The 15,187-nt window shown below is 45.4% G+C and overlaps 1 protein-coding gene across 5 annotated transcripts in view; it reads right to left on the minus strand.

Moving 5' to 3' along the window:
* OSBPL10 (oxysterol binding protein like 10) overlaps window positions 1–15,187 on the minus strand; it is a 297,293-nt gene that overhangs the window by 204,907 nt on the left and 77,199 nt on the right. For 3 of the 5 annotated variants that reach the window (XM_037008629.2, XM_037008628.2, XM_073222471.1), the window contains exon 2: window positions 757–932. The exons of the other annotated variants lie outside the window; for them this stretch is intronic. In XM_037008629.2, the coding sequence (XP_036864524.2) occupies window positions 757–932 (176 nt within the window). The remainder of the gene's footprint in view (window positions 1–756; window positions 933–15,187) is intronic. 5 annotated transcript variants of the gene reach the window in all.

A 15,187-nucleotide genomic window follows, 5' to 3' on the forward strand; every position in this document is an offset into this window, starting at 1 on the left:
GCGCGAGCATTTGGGTCTTTGTTTGCTTTTGTTGTTTTGTTATTTCGTTGAAAGAAAACTGGCAATTTTTCTGGCAATGCAACCAGAATGTAACAGAAAGCTGTTCAAGAGTGATCCAGCAATCTAGTAGCAAGCCTGGCGCCTCTGAAAATCTAAGCAATGGATGTGCCAGGACGGGGCAGGACCCACAGTTCTGGCTAAATGCTGGACTTCCTGCAGGATCGTCCCCATGGATGAGGCTGCTGAGCAGACATCAGTCCTCAAGAAGCAGAGACGGGGAGAAATGAACTGAACACCAACGCCAGTTGGCTTCCCACTAGGCTCTAATGCTACAACGGATGAAATAGAATGTAAGTGTGGGGGTCCCTTTACTCAGAGATGGATCTAGAAAAAGTTTGGTGGGGAAGACAGGACAACCCTGAAAAGGCTTTGTGGTCTGTACAGCACAGCCCCAGAAGATACATCCTAAGCTAACATGAAAACTCTGCAGAAGTCCTCGGGCTGGGCTGTCTGGGCTCGCACTCACCTAGCCTTTCTCCTTTATGACCCAGTTCATGAGGACGAGCAATTCCTAATGTCAGCTCTGTCCCCGTCGTGCCGCAGGGGTACAAGAGGCAGTGTCCATCACCACAGAGTGCTCAAACACAGCAAACTGTTCAAGGTGATTTAAAAAAGTTAAACAAGAGCCATCACCACAGTAACTACAGGTGTAGCCGGTGAGGTTACAAAGTCTGAAAAATTATGCAAGGAACATACCTCTCAGTTTATACATCTCTCCATTAGCGGAGTACACGACCAGCATGTGGGGAGCTTCGTCACTCAGAGACACAATGGCCCCGGATAAAGACAGGACTCCTCGGGGCTTCTGGTGTTTGCTTTGCTCATTCACAAAGTACTGCAGGATGCCAGCCTCAAAATCCAGCACAAAGTACCTGTGCAGAGAAACCACAGCACATTACTTTTCTCCCCCAGCCCACTCCTCGCAGCAGAGAGGAAAGGGAAAGCCTTAAACTGACAGCAAGGCTCCAAATTCAGCACGTTGGAGACCAAAAGTCCCTCCTGGGCACCCCACACAAGTTACCCCTGAGTAGAGACAGAGCATTTGACTCTTAAATCAGGATGGAGCTTGTCAAGGGCCACCATGGGTGGCGACCAGGCACGTTCAGGATTTGATGCCATGCCACCACTCACCTGGTGCTACAGTAAACTACAAGGATACTACAGTAAGCCAGCAGAGCAAACAGGAGAGCAGATGCACTGGGATACTTTGGTAACATGCTCCATGTGGCTTCACAGGCACAGCTGGAGTTCACCAAGCCTCTAAGTGAGGCCGTTTACACGCAGATAGCAGCAAGCTGGGCCTAGAGCTTCCCGCCAGCAGCACAGGTGCTGGGAGGAGCCCGAGCTGCTGGGTCACATACTGGGACCTGGAGGTGCACACACAACCACCCCAGACACCACACTGGCCCTCCTGTGCACCACTTCCACACAAAGAGGCAAGAGTCCCTCTGCTCTGGGAGGTGGTAATGCCACGGAACTCTACATCCAGGGTAAAGGTGAGCAACTGCAAGTCACCTACATCACCCAAACAGCTCTCAGCAGCCAGATATCTGGACTGCTTACACTCTCAACTGATAATCTTGACAACTTCCCTTCGTAAGGATGGAAATGTCTTCTTCTGAGACTCAAATTCTTCCTGTCGCCTAGAGTCCCAGCACAAACCCCTGCTGATTCTTCCACATTCTCCCTTTCTGTTCCAGCCACACTGGCTTTTTCTCTCCCCCTGCAGAGTCACGACATCACCTCCTACCACAGGACCTTTGCTCATGCTGCCCCTGTCCCCCCAACCCCCATCTGGGGATTCCAGAGATTTTGATATCCACAAATTGCTACCAATCCACAACAGCGTCTTCAAACTTTTCCTGCAACTTGGCTTTGCTTCAACACCCAACTGCATGATCAGTGAATTTGTCTCACTAAACACACCAGATGTTTTCCAATGCTCATAGCACACGCAAGCTACATGCCAGTCATAAATCAGCTACAGTGCAATTGTAGGGGCCAGAGCAGGATGCCCCAAGAGGTGCCACTGTGACTGGTGGATTATGTCAGAGTTGAAAACAAAACAAGGCCCACAAGAATCAGAAAGAAAGTTTGATCTCCCCCACCCTCCAACTGCATAAAAAGAATTTAGAGAGAAGAACTGTTCCAGGAGGAAAGCCATCTCCACAGACAACTATCAGGATGTGAACCAGGTATGGTACACAGGGAGGGATGGGGCTCAGTGTGTTAAAGTCCCTCTCGGTGCCCCACTGTTTCTGTGTGACCCAGCGAACATTTGTTCACCAAGCTCTTTCATAGTCCTGTGAGTTGCTTCCCTTTTCCTTTGACATTGCAGACCTCCACCCACCTCTCCTTGGTTCAGGATGACATATGCACCTCACTCTCCCTGTCTTTGGAATCTATGCCTATGGGTTCCCTGTACATAAGTAATTAACTTTGTTTTTATTCTCCTGTTAAATGTCTCATGTAAACTTGTTTCTTAAACCAGCTAGAAGAACCTAGAAGGGCAGAGGAAATTTTTTCCTCCCCAACAAAACTGAGGGGGTAAAAAGCAAAGCAGGTCCTTGATCATAGTTTGAGAAATACTTGCCTAGAATGCTGTTCCCCCTGCCTAGAATGCTGTTCCCTCCCCCTTCTTGCCACGTTAATGTCTCGGCCTTCAGGAACAATTCAAGTACCACCAAACTGAGAAAGTGACTCCTGACGAGGTCCAGTATTCCTACTGGAAGCTCATACAGCACCCTGAAATCATCTTTCATGGCCCTGGTCCCTGCGGCAGTCTGGTTTGCAGATTATCTATTTGCAGGATTATCCTGAGGTAGGAAGAGTAGTGCGGAATAGATGGCTAAACTGGGACAACCTCAACAGGATGCAGTCCCCAACCAGTATGAACTGGCTAGTTCCAACACGGAGGACAGTTTGCCCCTCACACCACCACAAAGCTCATTAGTCTACTAAAATTCATGCCTTTCAGCACCCTGACAGTTCTGAGACAGAACATCTAAGGACAAAAAGGTATCACCCTATTTCCCCAAAAATCACCTTCCTATTCCCAGAAAACCCCACCTATCCCAGTGAATATCCCACCCCTGCTTAAACTCCAGCTATAAGACCCCCCAGCCTAAGCCCTACCTGTGAGCTGCTCATCTCTGAAGCACATCTGCACTCCCTCCTTGAGTGTGTACTTTCACTTTATTAAACTACTCTTTGCTTGCACGTGCTCGACCTGCTTGTGAATTCTTTATCTGTCACAGTCAGGTGAGTCCTCCCAGGTTGAGGTCTCACCTAGCACGCAGGGAGACCTCCCCAGACTGGATTTCCCTACAACAGTCTGATTCGATGTCTAGTTTCTCCACTAGACTCTACACGCCTAGAAGGTCGAACTGTCTTTCCCCCAGTGCCCAGCACAGTGCCTGATACTTTACTGATACTCAGTTACATCTATTTAATGAATTAATAAAGGGAAAAAAGTATCAAATTCCAGTTTCCAATCTGTGTACCTAAGCACCTGGGTCATTACTGTGAGCTCAGAGAGGCACAGCAAAATATTTATGTTTTTGAGGGATACACAGCAATACTCAACAGAGGTCAGATACCATGCACTCTAACTCAGGTCGTTCTCAGTTCCAGTAGTAGATTGCACTACGTTCCTTTCAATGATATAATATCTTTGCAAAGTCAGGTTTTTGGCAGGTACTGGGAGAAAAAGCAAATAGCAACATGTAACAGGAAAGAAGAGCAGAGATGCCCAGGATGATTCTGAGGCTTGAGAAGCTGTGCAGTGCCCACAGAGACACGCATCCCATCAATAAGTAATGGGTGCTATTTAACAAAGAAATAAAAATATATTTCTTTCCACTTACATGTACTACTTTTGGAAATGGCCGCTGAGCCTGTTAGGACAGAAATATATGTATGAAGTTGTTTGGAGCTAACCACTTAATAAATGAAACTGTAGGGTTAGTTTTTTTTTTCTTAACTGATAAGCACCATGACCCAAGAAAAGTTTACAAGCCTCTGGCCTAGTTCATTCTCACAGGCACTTAACACATGCACATTACCATCCATGTTTTACAGACACCATGAGACTCAAAGAAACTCAGAATCCAAGCTCCACCCTTGGCTCACTCCACAAACCACAAACCCTCCTTGAGTCTCACACAAGACCTCCCCTGTCACTTCCTCCTGTCACCTCTTCTCTCCCTACCTGGGTACTTTATTCTGCAAACCTTGTTGCTCCAACAGAGCTAACAGGGCTGGAAGCTCTTGTCCTGACTGCAGGGGTCCCCACTCATCTCCCTCCCATAGAGCAAGGTGTGGCTGGCACCTTAGCACCTGCCTACCCTGGTCTCCATCCTCCAAAACTCAATTCCTCTAAGAAATTGTCCACTCTTAATTATTTTTAATGTTCCACTTGACCTGGCAAGGCTATTGATCTTTTTTTTATCCCTCTCCTTCCCTCCTATGTCTTGAGATACATAATAAAGATAATATTCTAGTCCTCAAGATTAACATGGGTAAATCAAGACAACAACAAATGTTATCATAGACCAGGACTATTCAAAGTGGGGTCCCCACCCAGCAGAATCAACATCCCGTGAGCTTATTTGAAATGTAAATTCTTGGACCCCACCCAAGACCTGCTAAATCAGAAACACCAGGGAGGAGTCCAGGAAACTGTGTTTTAACAAGCTTCCAGGTGATTCTGAAGCGTATGAAGTTTTGGGAAGCTCTGGACTCAATAGCAGCTCATCACCAAATCCCTTTCCTCCTCTTCCAGGAGACACAGCCAGATTATATTCCCCAGGTTCCCTTGCCACTCGGTGTAGCCACTGGAGCTTTAAACAAACAGAATGGGAGCAAAGAAATGCAGACCTGGCCCATGAAGCACACACATGCGCGGGGGCTGAAATGGAGACAACCTGAGGGCAACGTAGGGACCCCACAGTGGCCATGGCAAAGACAAAAGCAAGGAGCCTGGGTCCTGGAACCACCACCTGGAAGAGAGTCACCTGCTGGGAACACCTGTCAGACGGCTCCATGAACAAGAAGGCAACTTGCATTTAATCAGGTGGCTAAGATCACGATCTGTTACAGCAGGTAGCTTTACAAATTCCCCCCCAAAAATTTACACTTTGATTTTCATGTACTTCTGCTTGAAATTTGCTCCTATGCCTTTAGGTAGAGAAAAGACAAACTCCTTCAACAAGAACAGTAATTTCTGAGTTGCCAGTGGTCAAATTATTTAAGTGCTGACTCTGCCCTCTCTTTAGGAGTAACAGTTTTGAACCTGACCTATATTTAATGTCACTGTGACTGCAGCTATGCAAACACGGCTCCCGGCAAATTAGACTGTTAACAGCAGTGACCCTTACAAGCCTAGCAAAGGCAACAGCTCCAACTACATCTCCCCAGCCTCCTGCACCAGGGCACAGCGTCCCCCATGGATGAGCAGCCACTTACCGGGGGATGATGGGAGAGTAGAAAAGGAGAGGGTAATCTGAGCAGACTTCAAGGAGAAGACATATGCCATTGGTGGGAAAGGACAAAAGGTGACTGTCTTCCTCACTGCTCCTCCCAGCGCTGGTTAGGCACCTGTCAGCCCTCCTCTCCCCTAGAGGCAGTTCGCCCAGTGTATCCTGTCCGAACACCTAACCATGTATTTACAAAGGATATTTTATTCAGAAACTGGTACAGAGAAAGAAACTGAACGCCGCTGTTGTTTTCCAGCCAGGATGACAGAGTAACCCATTGGTGTCACATGATGCAGGATATGGGGACACATTAATCATTTTTCATACTACCTATTTCAAACACATCTTAATTCTAACCTCCTGCCATAGATGGAAAAACAAACACTTTCACTGCTTCTAAATGCAAATACATAGGTTTGAATCATGTGCCCTAAGGAAGGTCATCAGTAATTTACTACTTTCCTAAAGACAGTTAAAAAGTCTATCATACTTGGAGAAAATATGATTAAAAATTGCAACAGACTAAACAAAGTGTTCTTGCTGGACAGACTTTGAAAGTTAAGTGAGCCTGTGTCTTATACAGCTAAGAGCTGTCCAGAAGGCATTAAGAAGGGCAGTTCCTGTTGGTCACATCCCCTGGGAGGAAAGAAATTGAATCTGGTTTCCTGCAGAGTCAGGGCTCCGTCAGGGACTGCTGTTTGGACCTGGCAGCTATATCTGAAAGTCATAGCTTTCGTTTTAAATAGGTAAATTAACTATATTTCTGGATTAAGGTTCATTAAACCAAGTGAATTGCTAGATAAAATCATGCAACATTCTTAGGCCTTTCCTTCTGAAGAAATGAGTAAGAAAAACCTAATTCCTAGCTTGTTCCTTTTAAATTAGCATCTTTGAGCTTTAGTACCCAACTGACGGTAGAAGTTGACTATAAACAGACAGACCATATTTTATTTGCTATATTAACAAGCCAAAGAAAGTAACTAGGGAGACAAAGGAGAGAATAAGAGGGGACTCAAATACCCCATGAAGAGAACCATCTTAATTCTTCTCAGGCCAGCTTCTTGGTAGCACCCCCACCCCCAGTTCCAAAGCTGGGAACCACAGTCCGTGTGGGTAAAACTAAAAATTCAGTATTTCCAGAATCTCTCGCCTGGCCTTAGTTCATCTCCATATCAATAGGTGTTTCCAAGGGGTGGAGAGAAATAGTCATCTCCATATCAATAGGTAATTAGAAAAGCAGGCGAGGGCATATCTGGACCTTAGAGGTTGGGTGGGGTTCCTTTTCTCTGCAGCCAGGTCATGAGAGACACGCAAGTGAGCAGAAGCAGACAACTGCTTGTAGGCAATAAACGGCTTTCTCCCACTTCATTTCTCCCTTTCACTGATAACAGTTTCAAAGGTATTTTGCCCCGGGATTTTCTCCTGGAGTTACACGTGGCAAGTGGCAGGCCCCTGGCTCAAAAGAGCTGAGGACAAGCCACTGCCTGCCACTGTCCTTCAGACAAACCCCACTGTGTTAGAAAGGACACGAGCGCACACGTGCCAATACCCACACTCACACATGTTCGCACACATGCTCTCACACACACAAACCTGCACACGCTGCTCACATACAGCCACACTTCTGAACTCAGGCCCTCACATGCCTTACACCTTCCCTACTCACATGAGGGCACATACTCGCAGGTATGCACACTTACCTGCACATGTTCTGGCTCACTCACTTGCACACACACACACACACACACACACACAGCAGCGACCCTTACCTGCCAGTGCTTTCCATTCTCACATCTCTGAGGGGCATTTGTCTATACCTGCAGCCTGTTAATCCCCCCATCTGCCTGACAGGTTCATTATGGCCCAATGTCAGGATCTCAAGTTGAACACAGTACATCTCCCCTTCGGGAGCAGGGAGGTCCAGGCCCTAGGAGCGCACCACAGCCCCAGCCATGCTCCAGCCAGGTGCAGTAACCTGAGGCCAAGGCCGGCAGGCAGCCAGTGCTGCCCACGGGCAGCAGGTACCGCCAGCCTACAGGAGAGCTGCAAATAGAAAAAAAACACAGCAAGGAAAATCTTCCTTGCGACAGGAACTTTGCTAGACAGGCTGGTTCTGACAAAAAGCTAAATCATTTCATCGAAATTTTAAAGTGAGAATTAAAACAACACAAGCAAAAGGCCTATGAGAGGAGGCTACCGCCCGGCCCTCTCCTTGGTGATGGAGCACCTTACCTTCGTACTTTGTATGCACATTACCGTTATTCTCAAGAGGGTGTCAAGACTCTTCCCGGGAGGCGCAACCCCTCACCTCCACAACAGACACGAGGGCCAGAGCCGCCGAGACCCCAGGCTCCCAGGCCCACCAGCCCCACAGGAAAGGGGACAAGGGCCAAGCTGCCGGCGGACAGCAGGGGCTCAGGTGCCCCTCCGGCTGGGGTCTGCCACACCTTCCTCGGGCACCATCTCCTGAGAGGCACCTGCCCGTGGCCTGTGCTCCAGCTCCCACAACCCTCCTGCCCCAAGCGGTGACAACAGCTTGCCCTTCAGCTTAAGCCTTCTCTGGGTTGGATGATTTACTGCCTGACTCTTCCAGGATCCCAGTCCACACCCCACGCCCACACCAGAATGGCAGAAGCAGAGCCCCTCTCCACCTCAGGCGCGCCCCTGCCCCACGGCCCCAGCCGCTGTGCTTGGCTGGCATGGGCCCAGAGCTGCAAGGAGTGGGGCCCCCCAGTGCCCTGCACGCTGGGTTGAGGTTTCTGCCGCCTTCCTCCCCGCTTCTGTCCACACCACTCCACATATCACCACTTCTGACTTTTAGAATCACATTTCTAAAATTCCCATCTATTACTCACAGAAAACAAAAACTCAGGGAAAATCAGCCATGTGAGGCATATTCAGAATGTGAAAGGGGAGGGGAAATACCAAATTAGGGATGTATTTCCCTAAGTTTGCCTTGAGTCTTCAAAATTAACATCATCTCCTCATCATTTATAGAGCCCTTCTCATCTCTGGGGAACGACATACTCAAGTTCTCCAAAAGCTTCCTCCTTAGAGCTGACTATCCACACAGGAGCGGGTGGGGGAGGAATGTGTGTGCATCCCCGGGTGTGCTTCATGATGGGTGATCCCTGAGGCCTCCTCACCCAGGAGAGATACCCAAAACCTTAAAGCTGTGGCTTGGGAGAGAAGGATACACTTCCCAGAGCTTTTCCCGTGATGACCCAACTTCCTGGAGAGGAAGATGCTGGACCCCAGCACCAAAACCTCACACCAGGTTCCAAGGCCCAACACCTGCAGGCAAGCACGAGCCTAGCCAAGCCTTGGAGCCTGGAATCCTCTGAATGATTGTAACTTAATAATGGCTGCAGAAAAGCCATGGCTTTCGTACATCTCTCAAATACCTACTAGTCAATGGGTGACCAGATAGCCCCATCACCACCACCCCATCCCCTAAAGCACCAAGACATAGAGATCCCAACACGTTCCAGGAGATGCTAAGCCATCAGAGAGGCCCTAAGGCTCATCACCAACCAGAGGAAAAATATAGTCTTACATGAAAATTACACAAGAACTTGATCATTATTAATCATTTAGGCATGCAATACAACAAAAATATTTAATATATGGCCTGTCTGTGGCAGACCCATTATGCTAGCCTTCAGATAGAAACTGGACCATTAATGAAAACAATTGCTAATATTTATAGTCTCCTATGATGCACACATTAACTCACTTGTACCTCTCAGCAATCCTAGGAAGCAGAGTGATCATAACCTCTTCCTACAGACGAAAAACTTCAATTGAAGAAAGGCTAATAACTTGCTCAAGATCTCACACAAAGGAAATGATGGAACTAGACTATAATCCAGGCAATCTAGCTTTTCATGGCCCAGGGCTCTAAACCAGTAAGATATTGGGTATTGATTAAAACGCAGTTTGCACTACAAAGATGCAAAAATAGAGGGTAAAAAAAAACATAAAGCAAACTGATAGAAATACAAGAAAATAAAATACATCAGATTGGGTGATATGAGATCCTCCTTATTGCCTAGAATTGGACAGATATGCAGAAAACAAAAATACCTAGATTCAAAACTTAATCACAAATTTTAAATTTTATAAATTATACACACACACACACACACACACACACCAGTGAAAACTGATTTTTAGATGTTTATTGAATATTTTTCAAAAATTGGCTTAAAAAAATCCAAAAGAAGAAATTTCATAGGTCACATTTCTTAACTATACCTCACAGCAAAATAAATATTTGGTATGTTAAAATAAACTAATAGTATTAGTTTTGTTTTGTTTTGTTCTGTTTTTTTGCTTTTCCTTTTTTTTTCTGATTCTTTAATAGTGTTAGTTTTAATAGTATATTTTATATATAATCATGTCATATTATATATTATGTTATAATATTAGCAGTATTAAGAGAAATTATGGGTGAATATATTTAAACTGTCAAGGTAGGAAATGCATGACAGGAGAAGTGAAACCATAAAAAAGTACTGATATGTATTTCCAAATAAAATCATCTCTAAAGTAAAAAATAGTCTACACATGAAATAAAAAGACAACCAATAAAGCATAGTTTAAAAAAAATACTGAAATGTCTTGCCTTCTAAAAAGAATGTTTCTTACAGTCTGGGTCAGCTACTTCCTGCTTCTGAATCAGTTGAGCAGCTTGTTAAAAATGTGGACTCCTGATTCCCAGCCCACACCTAGAGAACCAAAATCTTTGTGGTTGAGGTCAGGATATCAGGAATGTGAATTTTACAGTTTCCTTCAATGAAACTCAGAAGCAGGGTAAAACCTTACAGTGTTATTCACCCTGTTTTTCTTCTCATTTGTCAAGCTTCTCCCCCCCATTCATTCTGCAAACATCTGAGCACCATGTGCTCCTACAGCCAAACGGCATATATTGCTTAAGCGTGAGCCAGCCTCAATGTGTCTTACCTGAGCCACAGCCCTGCTCCTAAATCACAACAGCCCAGGCTGTGCATTTCTTGGAACTGTTACTTAGGGAGTATTTTTTTGAAAGATTTAAAGATAAGTCACACAATCCCCTTGCACTGAGTTCCTGTATAATATGATCAGCTCACGTCACTCAGGCACTCACTTGTGCAGAGGGGCCCCGGGGCCAGGCTGAAGGAAGCACCTGCAGATTAAGAGCCACCAGCCCAACAGGCTGCTATCCCAGGAACCATCTCACAAAGCAGCACCGGAAGTCAACTTAACTTTTAAGACAAGATTTGATGCACTGTGCTGGGATTTGATCTACGATGAGATTCAATCTGCTTTTAAGGACTTAGATGATTTAATACCAAAAGCGAGAAATGAGGCCCGTCTAACAAGGATTAACACAGGCTTTCAGAATATTGCCTCGTCACCTCTCAGCTCCTATTAACTCTAGAATTTCCACTGCCTTGAGGTGAGAACTTTACACCATTTTAAGTAAATAGTAAAATATCAAAATATTAATACAACTCACATTTTCATTCTTGCCATGAACAATGCCAGGAACTTACGTGGGAATCCTTGAGATGGGCTGAGCGTCGATTCAAGTCCCTGTTTTGTATTACAAGTTTGAATATACACATCAAATCACACAGGAAAAGATGCTGGCACTCGCTAAAGCCCTGGGGTGAAGATGGGTGGGCATCCCCAGCTTAGCACTCACAAGATGAAGATCAATGGGAAGCTGGCCTGGGGAGACTCGGGCAGGCAATTAGGGTCATAAGCAGACTCCCAGGCTCAGTTTTTCCCCTAAATATCCAACTCAATCAGGCTCTAAACTCCACTGTCCCTGATCAAAGAGTCCTTTATTTCTGTAGAGTGACACAGCATAGAGAAAAGAGGTGTGATTTGGTAGTGAGAAGCCTAGGCCAAGACCCATGGTTTTCAAACTTGAGTTACATCAAAATCACCTGGAAACTTGTCAAAACACTGCTTCCTGGGCCCCTCCCCATGAGTTTCTGCTTCAGGAAAAGTGGAGCACAAGAACTGGAACTTTGAACACATTCCCAGGTGATGGCCACACTTTAAAAACCACTGGTTATCACACTGGTGACAAGGTACCATATCCACTCTGAGCTTTGACGCCCATGTCTGCAAAAGCGGAAAGCTGGCTAATTCTCTCCTGCAAACCGTTCTGCCACTGCTGCACCTACAAGTCCGCTTGCTTATAAAATGAGAACTTAGAAAAGAAGCATCACATTTTTAACTGCAGACAGTAAATGGATCTGAAGCTTATGGTGCACTATATCAGCAGTTTAGTTAATCGGCTACAAAGTCAACAAGACAGAACACTTAAAAACAAGAGCCTTCATTGGTTCTGTTTTGGAAGTGTCATGGAAATATCACTGGCAAAGACTCACACCCAGTTCTTAGTGTGGCCAGCTGTACGCAGCTATTTGCTATGGATAAAGCATTGTGGATACATTTATCATCTTATGGTTAAAAGAGAATATTTATATACGAGCCCAACTTTTTGAAGAAATTAGTTAAGAAATTTTTTTTCTTTTTTTAACTGATTACCTACAATGTGCTAGGCATTGTGTGCTAAGAGCTAAGGATAGTCTTGGTGGAGGAGGAAGATAAGGTCCCTGCCTTGGTGGGGTAGGAGGGAGAAATGGCAGTACAAGACAATAAAATATTCACTAAAATAAATGTAGAACTATAGGTGTGGTATCTTATGGTAGAAGAGAGTAGAATATAATATAGGTAGGAAGTTCCCAAAGGCAAAATATCCATAAACTGGTGAATCAACAAAATGTGATCTACCCATACAATGGAAAACCACCTAGCAATAAACAAAACAAAATACTGGCTCATGCTACAACATAAGTAAACCTCAAAAATATTATGCTCAGAAACCAGATACAAAAGTTTCCAGATTCTATGATTTCTTTTATATGAAATGTCCAGAAAGCGGAAATTCAAACAGAAAAAAAGCAAATCAGTGGCTGTCTAGGGCTGAGAATAAGAGCAGGACAAACTACAGATGAGCTAGAAGGAATTTCTTTGGCGATAGAAATGCTCTCAAACTGCACTGTGGTCACAGTTACACCACCACATGAATTAAAAATCAATGATTGTACACTTACAATAGGTGAATTTTATGCTGTGTAAAGTACACCTTAAGAAGAGTGTTAAAAAAGAACAACAAACTTCAGTGTTCCTGGCAACAGCCCAGACCAGGGTGAAGATGGCAGAGTCACTGCAGGTGTACAACTGACAGGGTGATGGTGAACTGGGAGTTCCGTCTTGGGGATGCTGCACTTGAGAGACCTTTAAAGCTTCCAGGAGATAGGGATTAGCAGTTGGATGGATCTGGAGCCAGGCAAGGTCTGAGCTGCAGATACAAAGTTGAAATCACTGTAAGTAAGTAGCCATTGAAGCCAGTCATGGGTGGAATTACAGAGAACACAGGGAGGAGAGCCTGCAACCAAGCCCTGAGGAAATCTAACATTAAACAGTGAACAGGACAAAAAAAAAACACCACAGAGAAGTAGGAGGAAACCAGAATCCAGAAAGTTTAAAAAAAAGGCATTGATCAACAGTAGCAAATGGTTAACAAAATGTGTAAGAACTGAAACATGTCCTACTTTGACCACACGCTGATCTGCTTCAAGACGCATGGATTCCCCTGAGCTACTGTATTGTCAAGAAAATCATTCTTGTTGCTACAGCAAGCCCAGGACAGACAGGAAAAAACTTCCCTTCCAAACATTTACTGCTGAGAGCAGCGTGAGAGATGAAACAGAAACCTCCTCCCAAAACCATATATATTATGAAATATAGCAAATACAACTAATTCTGGAAGAGCAACAGGAAAGAACGCTGCCAGAGACTACCTACATCTGAGGAAAAGAGCAGACCTCATGGGTAAAGTACCAAAGCTGTGATCTAGAGGGACCCAAGCCCTTCCCCAATCCCAGCTCACTGGTATGAGGAAAAGAAATGGAGTGGGGAGGAGGTGGAGGCCTAGGACTTCCCCTCCTCTACTAACACCCAGCCCTGGAGATCTGCTCTGGGAGCACAAACCTACATTACACGGTACTCTAGAGATTAGTGGGGTTGTAAAGTTAAGACAGGCAGAATACTCAGAGACTGAGATTCCAGTCACTTGTGGAGAACAGGCACCCTCAACTGGCTGCTCTGGGACAAAAGAAAGGTGGACATTCTGAGAGACTTCCAAGCAGCAAGAGAGCTGTTAAAGGGGCAAGGATTGCACAGAGCTTGCTGCTCAGGAGAAAGGAGGTTGGGAACTTTCAGGAGCCTCAGGCGCTCCATTCCCCTGGCTGGCAACACTGCTCCGAGGTCCCCCACTACAATATGCAGCCTTCTGCTCCTTCCTCCCAGCCAGCACCAGCTTGCAAACCTGCTGCCCCCACCACTGTGCCAGAGCAGCCAGAGTGTGGCCCCACCTACAGGAACTACAAGGGCATAGCACAGAGGCTCCTTCCTGCACACTTGGCCCACTGGCCCTTGCAATGGAGGTAAACATTGCAGCCGGGAAGCAGGGAAGAGCTCTTTCCTCCTGGCAGGCACCAGCACCGCAACCCCTGTCATTACTCCAGGGGCTGAGCAGCTCCAGAAAGTAGACCTTCTGGGCACTAACTGGCACCACCTACAAATATGTAACTTCAAAGGAGCCTGCTTCAAACCAAAATTCCACAAATACCAGAAAGAGGGCCAAGTGAAACTGAACTCACCAATCTTTCTGAAAGAGATTTCAAAGCAAAAGTCATAAACATGCTCACAGAGCTACAGAAAAATATTCAAGACCTCAGGGAGGAATTCAAGAAAGAAACAGAAACTTTGAAAAATACAGTATCCAAAATGAAATATACAATAGAGGGATTTAAAAGCAGATTAGATGAAGTAGAGGAGACAGTAAATGAAATAGAAATTAGAGAACAGGAATACAAAGAAGCTGAGGGACAGAGAGAAAAAAGGATCTCCAAACATTTGCTGCCTAAGTTCACCAGGTGTTTCCCAGTAATTATGTTCCATGGTTACTGGAAACAGTGGAAAGTTTACTGGGTTGAAACCAGGGTCTGTAACCTCAGCTCTGGCACTGATTAACTCATGATCTGAAACCAGGTGTAGCCGAGATAGTTGACTAGCCACTAAATATCCAGTTCTTCTTCTCTCTCAAATCGATAACTAAGTTTTTAGGCGAGTGCAATGTGCTATGCCAGAAGATACTTCCCAATCTTCCTTTCAGATAGATGTGGTCATCTTACTAAGTTCTAGCTAATGAGGAACAATGATGTGCTAGATAGATTCCTTCCCCTCCTCTACCTGCTTTTTTGGAAGACAGATGTGATGGCTGGAATTCCAACATTCCTATTGGACTCTGAGGACACAGCCACCAGCTAGGGATGGTGAAATAGAAAGTTAGAAGAAGCATGGGAGGGGGCAGTCTCTGAAATTTGTGAACCCCCAAACCAATCCTGAAAAGCTTATCTCCAAACTGCTTTTATGTGACATAAAAATAAAGGCTACACCTCTCTTGGCTTGCACCTAGTTGGCAACAACATGGCTAAACACACTGAGAGGCTGACAATCGTTAGTAAATACAGGACCAGTTAGGGTGCCTTCCTCAGGAAAATGGTGAAGAAAACTGAAATAAT

Source organism: Manis javanica, chromosome 15 (assembly GCF_040802235.1).
Source record: "Manis javanica isolate MJ-LG chromosome 15, MJ_LKY, whole genome shotgun sequence".
In the NCBI taxonomy this organism is placed as follows: domain Eukaryota; kingdom Metazoa; phylum Chordata; class Mammalia; order Pholidota; family Manidae; genus Manis; species Manis javanica.